General features: G+C 45.7%; 3 protein-coding genes across 4 annotated transcripts in view; 1 reads left to right on the top strand and 2 right to left on the bottom strand.

Moving 5' to 3' along the window:
• The window catches only part of LOC138786760 (zinc finger protein 84-like), a 790,489-nt gene that overhangs the window by 478,356 nt on the left and 290,724 nt on the right, over positions 1 to 21,409 (top strand). The gene's annotated exons all lie outside the window — the stretch shown is intronic.
• The window catches only part of LOC138786801 (oocyte zinc finger protein XlCOF22-like), a 348,549-nt gene that overhangs the window by 104,365 nt on the left and 222,775 nt on the right, over positions 1 to 21,409 (bottom strand). The gene's annotated exons all lie outside the window — the stretch shown is intronic.
• LOC138786754 (oocyte zinc finger protein XlCOF6-like) overlaps positions 16,751 to 21,409 on the bottom strand; it is an 8,314-nt gene continuing 3,655 nt past the window's right edge. The window contains exon 2 of the mRNA XM_069963779.1: positions 16,751 to 19,897. Coding sequence (XP_069819880.1) covers positions 18,591 to 19,897 — 1,307 coding nt within the window. The 3' untranslated portion in view covers positions 16,751 to 18,590. The remainder of the gene's footprint in view (positions 19,898 to 21,409) is intronic.

Genomic DNA, 21,409 nt, shown 5'->3' with positions numbered 1-21,409 from the left:
GAGGGAGATGTTTCCGGTCTCTTCCTGAGGTAACCGTACATAGTATACAGGTGGAGGGGGAGAGGTTTCCGGTCTCTTCCTGAGGTAACCGTACATAGTGTACAGGTGGAAGGGGAGATGTTTCCGGTCTCTTCCTGAGGTAACCGTACATAGTGTACAGGTGGAGGGGGAGATGTTTCCGGTCTCTTCCTGAGGTAACCGTACATAGTGTACAGGGGAATGGGGAGATGTTTCCGGTCTCTTCCTGAGGTAACCGTACTTAGTGTACAGGTGGAGGGGGAGATGTTTCCGGTCTCTTCCTGAGGTAACCGTACATACTGTACATGGGGATGGGCAGATGTTTCCGGTCTCTTCCTGAGGTAACCGTACATAGTGTACAGGGGGATGGGCAGATGTTTCCGGTCTCTTCCTGAGGTAACCGTACATAGTGTACAGGGGAATGGGGAGATGCTTCCAGTCTCTTCCTGAGGTAACTGTACATAGTATACAGGGGAATGGGGAGATGTTTCCGGTCTCTTCCTGAGGTAACCGTGCATAGTGTACAGGTGGAAGGGGAGATGTTTCCGGTCTCTTCCTGAGGTAACCGTACATACTGTACAGGGGGATGGGCAGATGTTTCCGGTCTCTTCCTGAGGTAACCGTACATAGTGTACAGGGGAATGGGGAGATGCTTCCAGTCTCTTCCTGAGGTAACCGTACATAGTACACAGGTGGAGGGGGAGATGTTTCCGGTCTCTTCCTGAGGTAACCGTACATAGTGTACAGGTGGAAGGGGAGATGTTTCCGGTCTCTTCCTGAGGTAACCGTGCATAGTGTACAGGGGGATGGGGAGATGTTTCCGGTCTCTTCCTGAGGTAACCGTACATAGTGTACAGGTGGAAGGGGAGATGTTTCCGGTCTCTTCCTGAGGTAACCGTACATAGTGTACAGGTGGAGGGGGAGATGTTTCTGGTCTCTTCCTGAGGTAACCGTACATAGTGTACAGGTGGAGGGGGAGATGTTTCCGGTCTCTTCCTGAGGTAACCGTACATAGTGTACAGGGGGATGGGGAGATGTTTCCGGTCTCTTCCTGAGGTAACCGTACATAGTATACAGGTGGAGGGGGAGAGGTTTCCGGTCTCTTCCTGAGGTAACCGTACATAGTATACAGGTGGATGGGGAGATGTTTCCGGTCTCTTCCTGAGGTAACCGTACATAGTGTACAGGTGGATGGGGAGATGTTTCCGGTCTCTTCCTGAGGTAACCGTACATAGTGTACAGGTGGAGGGGGAGATGTTTCTGGTCTCTTCCTGAGGTAACCGTACATAGTATACAGATGGATGGGGAGATGTTTCCGGTCTCTTCCTGAGGTAACCGTACATAGTGTACAGGTGTAGGGGGAGATGTTTCCGGTCTCTTCCTGAGGTAACCGTACATAGTGTACAGGTGGAGGGGGAGATGTTTCCGGTCTCTTCCTGAGGTAACCGTACATAGTATACAGATGGATGGGGAGATGTTTCTGGTCTCTTCCTGAGGTAACCGTACATAGTGTACAGGTGGAGGGGGAGATGTTTCCGGTCTCTTCCTGAGGTAACCGTACATAGTGTACAGGTGGATAGGGAGATGTTTCCGGTCTCTTCCTGAGTGAGAGGAATGAGTTAATCCATCCAAAGTTTACAGTGCCAGTGCTAAAACCACTTTGGAATGAGCCTAGTAGCCTAACTATACAAGGACGCTGGACAGTAGTCTGGTTGTTTCCAAGGGAAAGATCTGTAACATGCTAATTACTGTCCTCTGTATACTTGGGGTAACTTGTTTTGCAATCTACATAGCAGCAAGAGTATATTTCAACATAATAGAAGGAAGCCCTGAACCGTGGAATATTCTAAGTCCCAGCTTTTGGTAGTGATCCGTGGTCATAAGTGTACAGGACACAAGAAAGAAAATCATCAGTTGATTATTCTGGGTGCCTCCTGTTATACGATCACGAAGTAACATAAAATGGGACACACAGAATCAAAAGGGGTTTCTGCATCCCACATAGTGACCTGCCGATATGGCAAAGAACAAGCAAAAAGGGCAAAAGCAATGTTGAAATATTTTAACATCCAACACGATGCTGTTTTTAACCCCAATACTTGGACTAAAGTCCAAGAAACAAGGGAAGGATTAATAATTGATAATGGATGGGAAATCACAGTTACCCATATGAAAGATCTATCTCAACAGGCAAAAGACCAACAATGGATGTATGACTGGACAGAGGGAACCTGGGATATAACCCATAGGGGAGATAACAAAAAGGGACTGAGCCTTACTTCAGCTCCAAATCCCCCCCCCTTCTTACACAAAAACAGTACACGGACCCCCGGGATGGGTATGTTTCAACTGTGGTCAACAAAACCCAGACTGGGAGGACACTTGCCTGGCATGTGGGGCACACAAGCCTCATCCTGATTCTTTGCACCCTGTGATTGAGAGAAGGGCATTTATTAAGGAACCAATAGATCCTGACAATCCTGATGCTCCACGAGATTACCAACTAAGAGCATTTGATGAATATAAACCCTGGCAACCTGGGGATCAAATGTCCCTGTTACAGAATGCACCAAATCCTGGAATAGCTCCTGTTAGTTTTTGGAGGTACCTAAATCAAATTCAAGGTACATATAGAGCCGCTTGGATAGACATGATGGATCTCTGTAGAATGAAAATGAGCCCAGTTCAATTTTCCCAACTCCAGGCACATATTGGCAATCGTGTACCTCATGACATAAGGTCAATGGCATCAGGACAACAGTTTATGGCACATTTAAATGCTTTTTGCCAAATTCAACAGAGACAAAAGGGATCCGCAGGACCAGTAATACAAGGTCCTCAGGAATCAGTGACTGACTATTCTTTCAGACTAAACCAGTCATATCAAGATGAGGGACTGGATATACAAGATGCAGCAGTCAGAAGATTGCTAGCAAGAGCTTTCATAGATGGTTTAAGACACCCAATTGCAGATAAACTGAAATTATGTTGCCCAGAGTGGAGACAGGCAGATAATGTGGATGATATGATTACAAAAGCATGTGGAATCCAATTGGATTTGCAAGAAGGAAAACAAAAAAGAGTTGTGGTAGCTGTGGCCAATGAACAGCAACCTGACCAGAAACCACGGAGAGGTCCCACTTGCTACTATTGTGGTAAGATAGGACATGTGATCAAGGAATGCAGGAAAAGAAAACGGGACAATAAAGAAGAAGAAAAGGAGGAGTCAGAGCCAAAGAAACAACAATGACTATATGCAGCAGAGGATAAAGACACTAGAGGACCATTTGTCAAAATTCCCATACAAGTCTCTGGAGTTCAAACCCAAGCTCTAGTAGATTCAGGAGCCTCAAGATCAATGATACCCTCTGATAAGTTGTCTCCCAATGATATATCAAATGATGCAGTAAGTGTATCTGGCTTTGATGGTCAACTACAACAAATTTCTCTTACCCACCCACTAAAAACAAAAATAGGTCCACATATATTGGTATCCAGATTTCTTGTGGGTGGATCTGGGACAAGGGCACTTTTGGGTGCTGATCTTCTGTCCCGCCTGCAGGGGAACATACAATATATGGAAGATGGGAATGTTATGTTGAAAATTCCCTCAGACCTACAATCTGAGGCACTGTGTCAAATACTCAGCCTTGAAGAGCAGAGTGACAGCATTCCTGCTACTTCTCAGTCTACACTCCTTGATTCCTTACCTCCCATTTTATGGGCTAAGGATAAAATTGATGTAGGAGACATGCCAGTAGCACCAGTAAAAGTGAAATGGAAAGAAAATATCACACTGCCTCAACTCCAACAGTACCCTCTTAACTCTGCTCAAGAAAAGTCATTATCTGAGCAAATAGAACCATTGTTGCAAAGGGGGGTACTGATTAAATTAAAATCTGCAGCCAATACTCCATTATTCCCTGTTAAAAAGAAGACCATCAAGGGACAACCAACTGTTTACCGAATGGTTCATGATCTAAGAGCCATAAATGCAATACTGGAACCCCTCACTCCAGTAGTCCCAAATCCCCATACGCTGCTCAATCAAATACCATCTGGAACACAGTACTATACTGTCATTGACTTGGTCAATGGCTACTGGTCAGTGCCATTGCACCCTGATTGTTATCACCTGTTCACATTCACACACAAGGGTGTCCAATATGCGTGGACAAGATTGCCACAGGGAATGGTTCACTCGCCAACTCTGTACTCTGCAGCAATGGCATCTGTCCTAGAAGCCTTTCAGCTGCCACCAGAGACTGTGCTCTTACAGTATGTTGATGACTTACTTCTTTGCTGTCCGACAAAAGAAGTTTGTGAAAAAACAAGCATGGAATTACTGAATTTCCTTGTTACAATACACTGCAAAGTGTCCAGAGACAAATTACAATTTGTCCAAGAGAAGGTCATTTTTCTGGGACATTGTCTATCAGCTGGCCAGAAACATCTGAGTCCAAGTCGCATACAAACTGTACAGCAAGCCAAACCTCCAACCAATGTGAAGAAGCTTCGTGCTTTTCTGGGACTCGTATCTTACTGTAGGCAGTGGATACCAAATGCTGCAAAACTAATGCAACCATTGCATGACTGCACAAAAGAAATTCCTTTCAAATTTCCAGCAGAAGCGGCAGCTGCATTTCAAACTCTCAAGCAAGAATTTTTGAGAGCCCCTGCCTTGAGTTTGCCAAATTATGAGTATCCTTTCTTTCTCTTCATCAGAGAAATAGATGGGTATGCTTTGGGAGTCCTTACTCAGAAACATGATGGCAAACATAGACCTCTGGGGTACTATTCAGTCAAATTGGATTCAGTGGTCAAAGCAGCTCCCACTTGCCTAAGGACTGTCATATCAGTACAAGTCATTGTGGATAAAGCATCAGATGTATCTCTAGATTATCCTACCACCATTCTCACCACTCATGACGTCTATGCCATACTAACACAGGTCCAAACTAAGCATCTGTCAATGGCTAGACAAGTCCGTATGCAATGTGCACTTCTCCTTCCTCCTAATTTCATCTTTCAAAAACTCACAAGTCTAAATCTGGCTGAACTTCTCATATTCACAGATTTGGACAGGGGGGAAAAGGACAGTGACAATGGTGAAGAAACACTTGAAATCATGGAACACGACTGTGCTGAACTAATAGAAGCAGAGTCACAACCTATTCACAATATTTCAAGAATCCCATTGCCAAATCCTGTGCATGAATTTTTCATTGATGGCAGCAGGTTTGCTGATGAGCATGGCAAATTCCATACTGGATATGCTGTGGTAACCCTGCATGAGACAGTGATATGTGGCCCTTTGCCGCCAGGCTGTTCTGCCCAGGTCGCAGAATTAACAGCACTGAAAAAGGCCATAGAACAAGCAGGAGATGATGTCACCAATATCTACACTGATTCAGCATACGCACATGGCGTAATCCATGACTCAGGCCACATTTGGGCAGTGAGAGGGTTTCTGACTGCAGCAGGAAACCCTATTAAGCATGGGACTCTGATCAAAGAACTCATAGAGACAGCTGCAAAAACCAGAGATCTTGCAGTGATAAAAGTGGCTGCTCACACACGAGCAGATACCAAGGAGTCCAGAGGGAATGATTTGGCCGACACAACTGCAAAGAAAGCAGCTCTTCTTCCACTAGAACCTGATGAAGAAGTGGATACTGTGAGTGATCAAACAGAATTACAAAAAGTCATTCAGTCTATGACGGAGGAAGAGCTTGACGAATGCACAAGAAAAGGGGTGTTGGTGGATGGAATATGGCATATTGAAGGGTTACCAGTTTTGCCAAAAGCCTGGTTTCCAACCCTTTACTCAACCTTACATCTACCTAGCCATGTCAGTGCAAATGTGATGTTGCAACAAAGCAGAAAATTCTGGTATGTACCAGGATTCAGGCATTATGTGAATGAACGCCTAAGGGTATGTCACATTTGCCAGGCCAATAACCCTGGACAGACAGTAAAAGTCCCACAAAAACATTTACCAAGGGCTTATTATCCCTTTCAGAGACTTCAAATTGACTACATCCAGATGCCAAAGTCTGGTCCACATGAGTATGTACTTGTCTGTGTGGATCTCTTTTCTGGATGGCCGGAGGCATATCCGGTAAAGTCAGCCAATGCCAGAAATACAGCAGCTAAGATTGCTATGGAACTGGTTCCAAGATTTGGCCTACCAGAAGTCATTGAATCGGATCGAGGAACGCACTTTACTGGTCAAGTGTTCCAAAATGTGTGTCAAGCTTTGGGTATAGACTCAGCACTACACACCCCCTACAGGCCTCAGGAAAAGTGGAAAGGCTGAATGGTACCCTTAAGCTGAAAATACAAAAAACAATGCAAGAGACACATAAACCATGGCCACAGTGCTTACCAATTGCTCTGTATTCAGTGAGAACAGCCCCTCAGGGCAAGACTAAACTCTCTCCATACGAAATATTGTTCGGGCGGGCACCGCAGTTGGGGTGTTATCTACCACAGCAGTTGGAAATGAATTGCGATAACCTATCTGCATATGTTATCAGTTTGCAAAAGCAACTAAATAATAACCATTCTCGAGTTTTCTCTTCCCTTCCAGACCCTGAGGCTGATACTGGAAGCCATAAATTACAACCTGGTGATCTTGTCTATGTAAAGAAGCATACTCGAAAAAGTCTTGAGCCCAGATTTGATGGTCCATTCCAAGTGCTTCTGACAACACCTACATCTGTCAAGTTGGAAGGAAAGGAGACATGGATCCATGCCAGCCATTGCAAACTTGCATCATGATTTTGATCCTGACTGGGTCAAGTGTATCCTTGTTAAAAAAACTCTGAGTCTCGAGAAAACATGTTACTAACACATCACAAATTGCTTAACATGGGACTAAATGTATCTGACTGTTGGATATGTACCCACTCCCCAGTAACCGCATCTTCTCTTGCTTATCTAGCTATTCCTGTCCCATTTGAAGAATTTCTTGATGTTGATTCCTGTTGGGACCAATTAGCTAATAATGATACACAGTACAGTAGTCAGTGGAATGTCAGTGTCACAATTCCAATAGTAGGGTGGATATCTCTTCCATGGTGGGCGGGTGAAGTGAGGTCTCCAACCCAAGGTTACCAATATCTAGCATTCAAAGGGGGTAGTTGGGTGAGAAGAAATTCTACTCAAATAATACACATGGGAGATGTGCCCTTAGAGAATGTAAAAATAATATTCAATAGGACAGATGCTAGTAAAGGGACATCAGATGTGTGGAAACCATCCCTATTAGAGAGAAAGATCATAGATTCCAAATGGGAATGGTCATATTTATTCAAAGGTGGTAATGAGACAACCGGTCAGAATGAACAACATAATTTGTGGTGTAATGATTCATCGGCATACAGTCCAAACGATCCTACATGTGGAAACCCAGATGCTGGATATTGTAGCCCTTTGGGACAAGATCCTGAGTGGTGTGTAATAAAGAGTGTAAGCAAATTGATTGATCTTGCCCATCATCTGGTTCTACAGCATTCACAATTGTGGGACCTGCCAAGGGGAGTGTATTGGGTGTGTGGAAAAAATGCCTACAAATGGCTCCCAGTAGGAGTGAATGGTACGTGCACCATAGTACGACTCACACCGGCTACATTTGTGATTCAGACTGATGACCTTCTGGTAGGTAAGATTCCTAGACATTCACTAACAAAAAGGGCTGCTGATAACAAAGATCGGCCAAATGGTAGGCCACACTTGGTACAAATGTCTAAGGTTAATAAATTTTTTAGTATTCTGACTATCTTCCCGATGATGATGCAAATATGGGATAAAGTAGTGGAGGCTACTGACTACCTGGATGATCAAATTTTGCCATATTAGATATCCTCAATACCTCAGTAGCAGTACAAAAACAGCTCATGGTGGTTACAAATCAACATACTATAGTTTTAGATTATCTGACTGCTGCTCAAGGGGGGATGTGTCAGGTAGTTGGCCCTACATGTTGTCATTATGTAAATGATCAGGGAATAGTGCAAATCACAGCAGGACTGGATAAAATTGCACAACTAAGGAAAAAACATGATGAGATGATTTCGGCAGACCAGGATAAATGGTGGTCAGGGGCATTAGCTAGCTTAAATCCTGCAAATTGGTTCAATGGTATAGGAGGATGGTTCATGGGAATACTACAAACAGTTTTTCAGATCATGTTGTTTCTTTTATTAGTCTATTGTGTAATCAAAGGATTATGCTGTTGTTGTCAGCAAGTTACCAAGACTCTATAAGTAATGATGTTTGTTTCTTTTCCTTCTAGATTGGCGTTATGATGAGGAAATCTCTTGGAGGAGGATATGCCCATGTGGCTCTAGGTGATGGTGTTGGACCTAGAAGCATCCGCACCCTGACAACCCGCGGTCAGAGAGTGTTTAGGGTGCATACTGGGATTTAATCCTGTCCAGGACCCAGATTTCTTCATCATCGCCAAAAAGGGGGGAATGAGAGGAATGAGTTAATCCATCCAAAGTGTGAAGGAAGATATAACAGGATAAAATAAGAAGAAAAATAAATTCTTTTCTAATGAACTTTCCTACATGACTGAATCCTGTTCAAGGACATACAGCTGGTCCACCGTCTGTTCCCAGCAGATAATAAATGTTATTTTATTATTCACATTTTTGATGCAGATAACAAATGTTTATGTATCAACATCCTTATGTAAACAATTTTAATTGAACATTTAATCTTATTGTATATCCATATCTGTCAAAACATATCTGTAGTTATCCGTTCTTTTGAAGTTGATGACGTGTATAGTGTATGACTTTGCATTTTACATCCATATCCATTGGTTTTTCCTGTATAAATAAAGGTGGGTTCTCAGAGATAGCAGAACACACCAGACTTGTTTGCAAGATACTTAGTCTGTGTCCTCATTCTAAGTGCATGGTGTGGGAGAGGGGATCCAGACCCATTCTCCAACTCAATTAGGAAACAGCCAACAACAGTAGGCCTTCTTTGGGAAGGCACCCCGACACCTGTGTATGGAGAGACACATTACTATCACTCCATCCAGTGGCGTAACTACCACTATAGCAGCCATAGCAGTTGCTATGGGGCCCACCAAATCAGGGGGGCCCCATTGCCCGCTCCTTCAATACACTGGGCCCCCTAAACTGTCATAGTTTAGAGCACCAGGTGGACAGCTTAGGGTCAGTTGGGAAGGAAGGGGGGCCCAATTAAAAGTTTGCTATAGGGCCCAGGCATTTCTAGTTACGCCCCTGACTCCATCCAATCCCAGAATCCCTCACCTCTCCAGCCCTATCCATCTGTTATTCCATAGATAAGAATGATGTCATGATGACATCACTCCCAGAATCCCTCACCTCTCCAGTCCTATCCATCTGTTATTCCATAGATAAGAATGATGTCATGATGACATCACTCCCAGAATCCCTCACCTCTCCAGTCCTATCCATCTGTTATTCCATAGATAAGAATGATGTCATGATGACATCACTCCCAGAATCCCTCACCTCTCCAGTCCTATCCATCTGTTATTCCATAGATAAGAATGATGTCATGATGACATCACTCCCAGAATCCCTCACCTCCCCAGTCCTATCCATCTGTTATTCCATAGATAAGAATGATGTCATGATGACATCACTCCCAGAATCCCTCACCTCTCCAGTCCTATCCATCTGTTATTCTATAGATAAGAATGATGTCATGATGACATCACTCCCAGAATCCCTCACCTCTCCAGTCCTATCCATCTGTTATTCCATAGATAAGAATGATGTCATGATGACATCACTCCCAGAATCCCTCACCTCTCCAGTCCTATCCATCTGTTATTCCATAGATAAGAATGATGTCATGATGACATCACTCCCAGAATCCCTCACCTCTCCAGTCCTATCCATCTGTTATTCCATAGATAAGAATGATGTCATGATGACATCACTCCCAGAATCCCTCACCTCCCCAGTCCTATCCATCTGTTATTCCATAGATAAGAATGATGTCATGATGACATCACTCCCAGAATCCCTCACCTCCCCAGTAAGCAGGAAGAGTATGTGTAGGGTGCGGGTTATTATCCTCTCGGCCATCTTGTCTCTGTCTCTCTCCATCATTGATCCTGTATTTCTGTTACCTGGATGGAAAAAAGATGGCAAGGACGCTCAGAGCAGGGGCCGCGCGGCAGCCGCGCTCTGAACCGCGGCGGTCCCGGGTGCCACTTGTAGCCCGGGACCGCAGGTCGGACCGTGCCCGCTAATACAGTAATCGGATGCAGCTGTCAAAGTTGACAGCTGCATTCGATTACCGTTTGCAGCGTCATCCCTGGTGTCTAGTGGGGAGATCGCTCCTCCGGGACGTTATCCCGGAGGAGCGATCTCCGTTTCTGAAGCCGGCCGGGGACCGCTCCAAGATGGCGCTGTCCCCGGCTTGGCACTCGTTTACTGCCTATCTCATGGATCTCTGCAGCATATCTATGCTGCAGAGATCTCTATGAGAGATCAGTGCACTTATACTAGAAGTCCCCCAGGGGGAATAACCCCAACCCCAGGGGGGGGGAAATAACCCTAACCCCAGGGGGGGGGGAAATAACCCTAACCCCAGGGGGGGGGAAATAACCCTAACCCCAGGGGGGAATAACCCTAACCCCAGGGGGGGGGGAAATAACCCTAACCCCAGGGGGGGGGGAAATAACCCTAACCCCAGGGGGAATAACCCTAACCCCAGGGGGGAATAACTCTAACCCCAGGGGGAATAACCCTAACCCCAGGGGGGAATAACCCTAACCCCAGGGGGGAATAACCCTAACCCCAGGGGGAATAACCCTAACCCCAGGGGGGGGAAATAACCCTAACCCCAGGGGGAATAACCCTAACCCCAGGGGGGAATAACTCTAACCCCAGGGGGGGGGGAAATAACCCTAACCCCAGGGGGAATAACCCTAACCCCAGGGGGGAATAACCCTAACCCCAGGGGGGAATAACCCTAACCCCAGGGGGGAATAACCCTAACCCCAGGGGGGGGGAAATAACCCTAACCCCAGGGGGGAATAACCCTAACCCCAGGGGGGGGGGAATAACCCTAACCCCAGGGGGGAATAACCCTAACCCCAGGGGGGGGAATAACCCTAACCCCAGGGGGAATAACCCTAACCCCAAGGGGAATAACCCTAACCTCAGGGGGGGAATAACCCTAACCCCAGTATAAGTGTAAAAGTAAAAAGTGTTGTTAATAGTAAAAAGCCCCCTCCCCTAATAAAAGTCTGAATCACCCCCCTTTTCCCAGGTTATAAATAAATAAATAAATAAACATGTTTGGTATCGTCGCGTGCGTAATCGCCCAAACTATTAATTAATCACATTCCTGATTTCGCACGGTAAACGGCGTCAGCGCAAAAAAATCCCAAAGTGCAAAATTGCGCATTTTTGGTCGCATCAAATCCAGAAAAATGTAATAAAAAGCGATCAAAAAGTCGCATATGCGCAATCAAGGTACCGATAGAAAGAACACATCATGGCGCAAAAAATGACACCTGACACAGCCCCATAGACCAAAGGATAAAAGCGCTATAAGCCTGGGAAAGGAGGGATTTTTAGGAACATATATTTGTTAACAATGGTTTGAATTTTTTACAGGCCATCAGATACAATATAAGTTATACATGTTATATATCATTGTAATCGTAACGACTTGTGGAACATATATAACAAGTCAGTTTTACCCCAGGGCGAACAGTGTAAAAACACATATCCACTAAAAACACAAAATGTGGGGTTTTTTTCCAATTTCACCACACTTAATTTTTTTCTGGTTTCGCAGTGTACTTTATGCAAAAATTCAGCCTGTAATTGCAAAGTACAATTAGTGGCAGAAGAAATAAGGGGTCATGTGGGTCTCTAGGTGAAAAAATGCAAGTGCTATGTATGGCCTTATATACACAAGGAGGAAAAAACGAAAACGCAAAAATCAAAATTGCCCCGGTCCATAAGGGTTAAATAATGTAAAAACTACATAAATCCCATATAAAAAATACAACTATAGAAGGTATAAGGGGAAACATTAGGGGAGATATCAGAGTATATTACGTTTTCTCCCCCGCATTGTTTGTACCGCTGGGGGGTTTGGTAGTTGTTTGTATGGCGGGGGGGGGGGGGGGGGTATGGCTTGGGGGGGGGCTGGAGTGGGTTGGTGGGTGGGTTATGGCATCTGGAGGGGTGGGAGGCTGTATGATTTAGTCTATGTCCCATTTAGGTGGTCTCAATGGAGGCCCTGTAAATTGAGGGGGGGGGGGGGGGGAATCAGTCACATGGAGGAGGAGGAGTCACATGATCAGGGGCTGCTGCTCAGTGTATGCAGGACTCTGCTGTGCTGGATGAGCTGAAGTAATGTATGCAGCAGAGCTGTGTGTGTGTTATGTGTGTGGAGCAGAGCTGTGTGTGATGTGTGTGGAGCAGAGCTGTGTATGCATAGTTGCAATATTTTAAACATTTTTCAGGGACAATAGGGTGTGGTATATGGGGCGTGGTCTATTGTTGGTGTGTTCTGCCAGGGTGTGGCTTGTCATCAATATTGTCCTTATTGTATGGACCTTACAGTTAGGATCATACACATGAGTACAAGAGGCTGGGAAAGCTGGGTGACCTCCATCATACTGAGTATAAGATGCTGAGAAAGCTGGATGACCTCCATCATACTGACTACAAGATGCTGGGAAAGCTGGATGACCTCCATTATACTGACTACAAGATGCTGGGAAAGCTGGGTTACCTCCAATATACTGAGTTCAAGATGCTGGGAAAGCTGGGTGACAGGAGAAGGGTAGGTAGGTAAGGATAGTGACACACGAGAAGGGTAGGTAAGGATAGTGACACAGGAGAAGGTTTGGTAGGTAAGGATAGTGATATAGGAGAAGGTTTGGTAGGTAAGGATAGTGACATAGGAGAAGGTTTGGTAGGTAAGGATAGTGATATAGAAGGGTTGGTAGGTAAGGATAGTGACATAGGAGAAGGCTTGATAGGTAAGGATAGTGACATAGGAGAAGGGTTGGTAGGTGAGGATAGTTATACAGGAGAAGGTTTGGTGGGTAAGGATAGTGACATAGGAGAAGGGTTGGTAGGTAAGGATAGTGACATAAGAGAAGGGTTGGTAGGTAAGGATAGTGACAGGAGAAGGGTTGGTAGGTAAGGATAGTGACAGGAGAAGGGTTGGTAGGTAAGGATAGTGACATAGGAGAAGGGTTGGTAGGTAAGGATAGTGACATAGGGGAAGGATTGGTAGGTAAGGATAGTGACATAGGAGAAGGGTTGGTAGGTAAGGATAGTGGCATAGGAGAAGGGTTGGTAGGTAAGGATAGTGACTTAGGAGAAGGGTTGGTAGGTAAGGATAGTGACATAGGAGAAGGGTTGGTAGGTAAGGATAGTGACATAGGAGAAGGGTTGGTAGGTAAGGATAGTGATATAGGAGAAGGGTTGGTAGGTAAGGATAGTGACATAGGAGAAGGGTTGGTAGGTAAGGATAGTGATATAGGAGAAGGGTTGGTAGGTAAGGATAGTGATATAGGAGAAGGGTTGGTAGGTAAGGATAGTGATATAGGAGAAGGTTTGGTAGGTAAGGATAGTGACATAGGAGAAGGGTTGGTAGGTAAGGATAGTGACATAGGAGATGGTTTGGTAGGTAAGGATAGTGACATAGGAGAAGGTTTGGTAGGTAAGGATAGTGACATAGGAGAAGGGTTGGTAGGTAAGGATAGTGACATAGGAGAAGGGTTGGTAGGTAAGGATAGTGACATAGAAGAAGGGTTGGTAGGTAAGGATAGTGACATAGGAGAAGGGTTGTTGGGTAAGGATAGTGACATAGGAGAAGGGTTGGTAGGTAAGGATAGTGACATAGGAGAAGGGTTGGTAGGTAAGGATAGTGACATAGAAGAAGGGTTGGTAGGTAAGGATAGTGACATAGGAGAAGGGTTGTTGGGTAAGCATAGTGACATAAGAGAAGGTTTGGTGGGTAAGGATAGTGACATAGGAGAAGGTTTGGTGGGTAAGGATAGTGACATAGGAGAAGGGTTGGTAGGTAAGGATAGTGACATAGGAGAAGGTCTGTTAGGTAAGGGTAGTGACATAGGAGAAGGGTTGGTGGGTAAGGATAGTGACATAAGAGAAGGTTTGGTGGGTAAGGATAGTGACATAGGAGAAGGTCTGGTAGGTAAGGGTAGTGACAGTGGCGTAGCCACCGTGGTCGCGGGGGTCGCCGCCGCGACCGGGCCCGCCACAAGGGGGGCCCGCGGGGCCCCCCGATCAATCACTCTTGTGACCGCAAGCATTGTTGTGCTTGCGGTCACAAGAGTCTGGCTCCGTCTTACCCCCGGCAGCGCGCGCATCCCAGAACTCCCTGCGCGCCTTGGGCCCTGACTTCCGGTTCCGGCGCGCAGGGAGTTCTGGGATGCGCGCGCTGCCGGGGATAAGACGCGACACTCCCGGCAGCCGCGCAGCAGCCGGGGACAGACCAGGAGGAGTGAGAATCAACGTGGGAGCGCGATGTCAGGTGAGTTAAGTTTTGTTTTTTTTATCAGCCTGTACGGGTGGGGGGAAAGGAGGGGGCCATCTATGAGGGTGGGGGGAAAGGAGGGGGCCATCTATGAGGGTGGGGGGAAAGGAGGGGGCCATCTATGAGGGTGGGGGGAAAGGAGGGGGGCATCTATGAGGGTGGGGGGAAAGGAGGGGGGCATCTATGAGGGTGGGGGGAAAGAGGGGGCCATCTATGAGGGTGGGGGGAAAGGAGGGGGGCATCTATGAGGGTGGGGGGAAAGGAGGGGGCCATCTATGAGGGTGGGGGGAAAGAGGGGGCCATCTATGAGGGTGGGGGGAAAGAGGGGCCATCTATGAGGGTGGGGGGAAAGAGGGGGGCCATCTATGAGGGTGGGGGGGGGAAGGGGACCATCTATAAGGGAGGGAGGAAGGGGACCATCTATAAAGGGGGGGAAGGGGACCATCTATAAGGGAGGGGGGGAAGGGGACCATCTATAAGGGAGGGGGGGAAGGGGACCATCTATAAGGGAGGGGGGGGAAGGGGACCATCTATAAGGGAGGGGGGGGAAGGGGACCATCTATAAGGGAGGGGGGGGGAAGGGGACCATCTATAAGGGAGGGAGGGGGGGGGAAGGGGACCATCTATAAGGGAGGGGGGGGGGGAAGGGGACCATCTATAAGGGAGGGGGGGGGGGGGAAGGGGACCATCTATAAGGGAGGGGGGGGGGGGGAAGGGGACCATCTATAAGGGAGGGTGGGGGGAGAGGGGGCCATCTATAAGGGAGGGTGGGGGGAGAGGGGACCATCCATAAGGGAGGGTGAGGAGAGAGGGGGCCATCTATAAGGGAGGGGGTATAGGGGGCCATCTATAAGGGAGGGGGTAGAGGGGGCCATCTATAAGGGAGGGGGCCATCTATTTGGGGGGGCAACATAGGGAGAGAGGGAATACACAGAGGGGGGCATATATTATTAGGAGGTCACATAGATTCAGGGCTACCCACTAAATGAGGGTGTAAAGGGGACAGTACAGATGTGCAGTGTGTAGAGAGATGGAGATGGTGTCAGAGTGTGGAGCCTAATATGTCTGTCTGGCAGATTCTGTGGATTCGTGGCTCGGAGAAGTTCTCATAATGGCCTAGGACGGATGGAGAAGATGATGAAAAGGAAAGAACTCCGATCAGAGAAGACGTCTCCTGTGAGTCACCTGATATAACTGCACAGTAATGTATATGGTGTATAGAGCCTGTGTAGAGCTGGGGCCACCTCTATATGACTGGATGAGGGGATTTAGTATACTGGATTTGGTCAGTAACAATATGGTGGTGATGGTAGTGGTTGTGGTGTGGCGGTAATGTTTCCTCCCTATATACTGGTATTACTGGTAATATTGGTCTCAGTATACAGGATTTGGTCAGTAACAGTATGGCGGTAATAGGTAATATCTGTCTTGGTGTGTGTGTGTGTGTGTATATATATATATATATATATATACATACATACAGTGGTACCTTGGTTTAAGAGTAACTTCGTTTAAGAGCGTTTTGGTTTAAGAGCTCACAGTTTTTCAAAATTGTGACTTGGTTTAAGAACATTGCTTTGGTTTAAGAACTTCCTGTATTGGGTGGGAGCGCGAGTGGAGAAGGGGCATGGCCTGCATAGCGGGGTCTACAGCACTGTACTCTAAACACCTTCCAAATCATAGCAGATCCCCTTCAGGCTGGGGCTTACATCAGGGGACAGGACTGTGGGGGGGGGGGGTAATCTCTCCATAGCTGTAACCCCTCTCTCCCCGGACAGAGAGTGCTGCATGTATGTGCCCACATCTGTACTGCTCATTCCTTCATGCTCCCTGCAGTCTCTGTCAGCCCTTGTGTTTCCCATCCTCTCCATTACTGTACAGTACAGAATAATAAATATATTTGGGGTGCGGAACCAATTGTCTGCATTTACATGATTTCTTATAGGAAAATTTGCTTTGGTTTAAGAGTGGATTTGGATTACAAGCACGGTCCTGGAACGAATTATGCTCATAATCCAAGGCACCACTGTGTGTGTATATATATATATATATATATATATATATATATATACACACACACACACACAACAATAGCATCACTTGGTCGTGAAAGGAGGGGGGGGGCCCAAGTTGGCCTCTCGCACCAGGGCCCAGGAGACATTAGCTACGCCCCTGGGTAGTGACATAGGAGAAGGGTTGGTGGGTAAGGATAGTGACATAGGAGAAGGTTTGGTAGGTAAGGATAGTGACATAGGAGAAGGTCTGGTAGGTAAGGGTAGTGACATAGGAGAAGGGTTGGTGGGTAAGGATAGTGACATAGGAGAAGGGTCGGTAGGTAAGGATAGTGACATAGGAGAAGGGTTGGTAGGTAAGGATAGTGACATAGGAGAAGGGTTGGTAGGTAAGGACAGTGACATAGGAGAAGGGTTGGTAGGTAAGGATAGTGACATAGGAGAAGGGTTGGTAGGTGAGGATAGTGACATAGGAGAAGGGTTGTTGGGTAAGGATAGTGACATAGGAGAAGGGTTGGTGGGTAAGAATAGTGACAGAAGGGTTGTTAGGTAAGGATAGTGAAATAGGAGAAGGGTTGGTGGGTAAGGATAGTGACATAAGAGAAGGTTTGGTGGGTAAGGATAGTGACATAGGAAAAGGTTTGGTGGGTAAGGATAGTGACATAGGAGAAGGGTTGGTAGGTAAGGATAGTGACATAGGAGAAGGGTTGGTGGGTAAGGATAGTGACATAAGAGAAGGGTTGGTAGGTAAGGATAGTGACATAGGAGAAGGTCTGGTAGGTAAGGGTAGTGACATAGGAGAAGGGTTGGTGGGTAAGGATAGTGACATAAGAGAAGGTTTGGTGGGTAAGGATAGTGACATAGGAGAAGGTCTGGTAGGTAAGTATAGTGACATAGGAGAAGGTTTGGTGGGTAAGGATAGTGACATAGGAGGTTTGGTGGGTAAGGATAGTGAAATAGGAGAAAGTTTGGTAGGTAAGGATAGTGACATAGGAGAAGGGTTGGTAGGTAAGGATAGTGACATAGGAGAAGGTCTGGTAGGTAAGGATAGTGACAGGAGGATTGGTGGGTAAGGATAGTGACATAGGAGAAGGGTTGGTAGGTAAGGATAGTGACATAGGAGAAGGGTCGGTAGGTAAGGATAGTGACATAGGAGAAGGGTTGGTAGGTAAGGATAGTGACATAGGAGAAGGGTTGGTAGGTAAGGATAGTGAAATAGGAGAAGGTTTGGTAGGTAAGGATAGTGACATAGGAGAAGGGTTGGTAGGTAAGGATAGTGACATAGGAGAAGGGTTGGTAGGTAAGGATAGTGACATAGGAGAAGGTTTGGTAGGTAAGGATAGTGAAATAGGAGAAGGGTTGGTAGGTAAGGATAGTGACATAGGAGAAGGTCTGGTAGGTAAGGATAGTGACAGGAGGATTGGTGGGTAAGGATAGTGACATAGGAGAAGGGTTGGTAGGTAAGGATAGTGACATAGGAGAAGGGTCGGTAGGTAAGGATAGTGACATAGGAGAAGGGTTGGTAGGTAAGGATAGTGACATAGGAGAAGGGTTGGTAGGTAAGGATAGTGAAATAGGAGAAGGTTTGGTAGGTAAGGATAGTGACATAGGAGAAGGGTTGGTAGGTAAGGATAGTGACATAGGAGAAGGGTTGGTAGGTAAGGATAGTGACATAGGAGAAGGTTTGGTAGGTAAGGATAGTGAAATAGGAGAAGGGTTGGTAGGTAAGGATAGTGATATAGGAGAAGGTTTGGTAGGTAAGTATAGTAATACGTTATGTGTGGTGGGATTCATATTCCTGGAGGTTACTTAGTGTTATTACATAAATTGAAACTACAGATACATTTTTCCAAATATAATATAAAGCACTTGGGGAGCAGGAATCCTCTATCTCAGTATTACATCAGCAGTTCTGTGTTGGAAAAGACTTCAGAAGAGAATGTCCCATCATATAATAACGCTCTTTCTGAGCTCCTGAATAATAATAATTCTCCTTTATTTCTTCCCATATTATAACACTCCATTCTCCCCTGTGTGAGTTCTTTTATGTCTAGTAAGATGTGAGCTCGCAGCAAAACATTTTCCACAATCTGAACATAAAAATGGCTTCACTCCTGTATGAATTCTTTGATGCTTAATTAGTTGTGATTTCTCAGTAAAATATTTCCCACATTCTGAACATGAAAAGGGTTTCTCTCCCGTGTGAATTCTTTGATGTTTAATAAGTGATGATTTCGCAGTAAACCATTGCCCACATTCTGAACAGAAAAATAGCTTTTCCCCTGTGTGAATTCTTTGATGTTTAATGAGTGATGATTTCTCAATAAAACATTTCCCACATTCTGAACATGAAAATGGCTTATCTCCTGTGTGAATTTTTTGATGTCTAATAAGTTGTGATTTATCAGGAAAACATTCTCCACAATTTGAACATAAAAACGGCCTCTCTCCTGTGTGAATTCTTTGATGTTTAATAAGAATTGATTTATGAATGAAACATTTATCACATTCTGAACATGAAAATGGCCTTTCTCCTGTGTGAGTTCTTTGATGAGCAGTGAGTATTGTTTTCTGTGTATAACATCTTTTACATTCTTGGCATGAAAATGGTTTCTCTCCTGTATGAGATCTTTCATGTATAGTGAGATGTGATTTTCGTCTAAAACATTTTCCACATTTTAAACATGAAAATGGCTTTTCCGCTGTGTGAATTTTTTGATGTTTAACAAGATATGAGTTAGAAGTAAAACATTTCTCACATTCTGAACATGAAAATGGCTTCTCCCCTGTGTGAATCCTTTCATGTATAGTGAGTTGAGATTTCAAAGTAAAACTTTTTCCACACTCTGAACATGGAAACGGCTTCTCCCCTGCGTGAGTTTTTTTATGTTTGAAAAGATCTGATTTATGGGTAAAAAATTCCTCACATTTTTTAGATGAAAATGGCTTTTCCCCTGTGTGAATTCTTTGATGTTTATTGAGATTTGATATGGCAGTATAACATTTCCCACATTTTGAACACGAAAATGGCTTCTCTCCTGTATGAGTTCTTTGATGAGCAACAAGATTAGATTTTTTAGTAAAACATTTCCCACATTCTGAACATAAAAATGTCTTCTCCTTATTTTTCTTAGTAAGCTGTGATGAATCAGTAGAGGGGACTGGTATATAAGGATGAGATGACAGATCTTTGCTGTGAGGGGCTGAGGGTGGATCTGGGGTAATAGAATGTTCTTCATATGTATCCTGTGTGATAGGATTCTCTGCTTTATAACCTGAATATATCAGATTTCCCTCTGATCTCCGGGTACAGTCACCTGACAATAGAGAAGAGATTAATAGTAATAACCTTAGAAATGTAGCATGCATTACAAGGAGCAGGGACACCTATCTCTGACAGATGTATATGCTTCCTCATGTAATTTCCGTGTTGTCCAGGGCACTTTCTACCATGAGGTAAGATGAACATCTCTCCTCAGGCGGCAGATTCCTGGGTCTCTTATCTCTCTCCTGGATGCCACCGTCACCGCGATGAAAGTGTCACACACCGGATCTCAATCAGACTAACAGCAATGTGGCTTCTGAACTCTGCTGTGCTTCCTGGCCTGCCTCCTCCCTCCAACACAGTCCCTATCTGGGCAGGCGGGCAGTGACAGGCAGGAGCTGTGCAGCAGGTCGGCCTCTGGTCAGGGGCGTAGCTAAAGGCTGATGGGCCCTGGTGCAAAAATGTTAGCTTGGGGGCCCCCCATCTCACCCGATCAGGCAAAGTCCTATCTAACGTTATATCCAATTACTCTAATGTGCCACCATGTTCTAATGCCCTGTCACTGCCTCCACCTCATGTACTGCACTACTGCCCCCTATAATTAATGGACTGTACTGTGTCATTGTCTAATCATTGTATTCCAATCTTTGACTCTCCAGCTGAAAAACTACAACTCTCATCATAAACTGCCAGTTGGAAACGATGGGGGTTGTAGTGCTGCAACCTGAAGAGCCACATGCTGCAAAACTACAACTCCCATAATAAACTGTCAGCAGGGCACGATGAAGTTTGAACTTCTGCAACCTGGAGAAGTCACCTGATATCACCTGCAGTCCTATGTAACACCACAGACAACAGTGATATCCCTCTGAGTACAGATAATGTAGTAGTCACCTGCAGTCCTATGTAACACCACAGATAACACAGTGGTATCTCTGAGTACAGATAATGTAGTAGTCACCTGCAGTCCTATGTAACACCACATAACAGTGATATCTCTGAGTACAGATAATGTAGATGTCCCCTGCAGTCCTATGTAACAGCACAGATAACACAGTGATATCTCTGAGTACAGATAATGTAGTAGATGTCCCCTGCAGCCGCAGGGACGGGACTTCCGGCAGGCGTGATGACGTCACGTCCGGGCGTCCCATAGGCTGCTGGTATGACGTGTTGGCAGCCTATGGCATTGAATACAGGAGCAGGACGCTGACAGGTCCTGCTCCTGTATTCTGATCGCTTTAATGTTCCGCCCGCTCAATGTGGCAGAACATCAAAGCGATCAGTGCATCCCGAGAAGCTGCGCGGCCGCAGCTTCTCGGGATGCTCAGAGACAAGTGGCAAGGGGGGCCGTGCAGACCTCCTAGCATAGGGGCTCGGTCGCCATGGCGACCGCTGCGACCCCTATAGCTACGCCACTGCCTCTGGTCTGTGACTGGGTCTCTGAGGCTGGCACTATTAGGGAGTCTCTCTATACCACCACTAAAGTTGGCACTCACATGTGTGTATATATATATAGTTCTGTATACAATATAGTCACTGTTGGTATATACACTGCTAAAAA

Source organism: Dendropsophus ebraccatus, chromosome 3 (genome assembly GCF_027789765.1).
Source record: "Dendropsophus ebraccatus isolate aDenEbr1 chromosome 3, aDenEbr1.pat, whole genome shotgun sequence".
In the NCBI taxonomy this organism is placed as follows: domain Eukaryota; kingdom Metazoa; phylum Chordata; class Amphibia; order Anura; family Hylidae; genus Dendropsophus; species Dendropsophus ebraccatus.
Note: the sequence above shows the minus strand (reverse complement) of the source record. Positions and strands in the feature narration are given on the sequence as shown.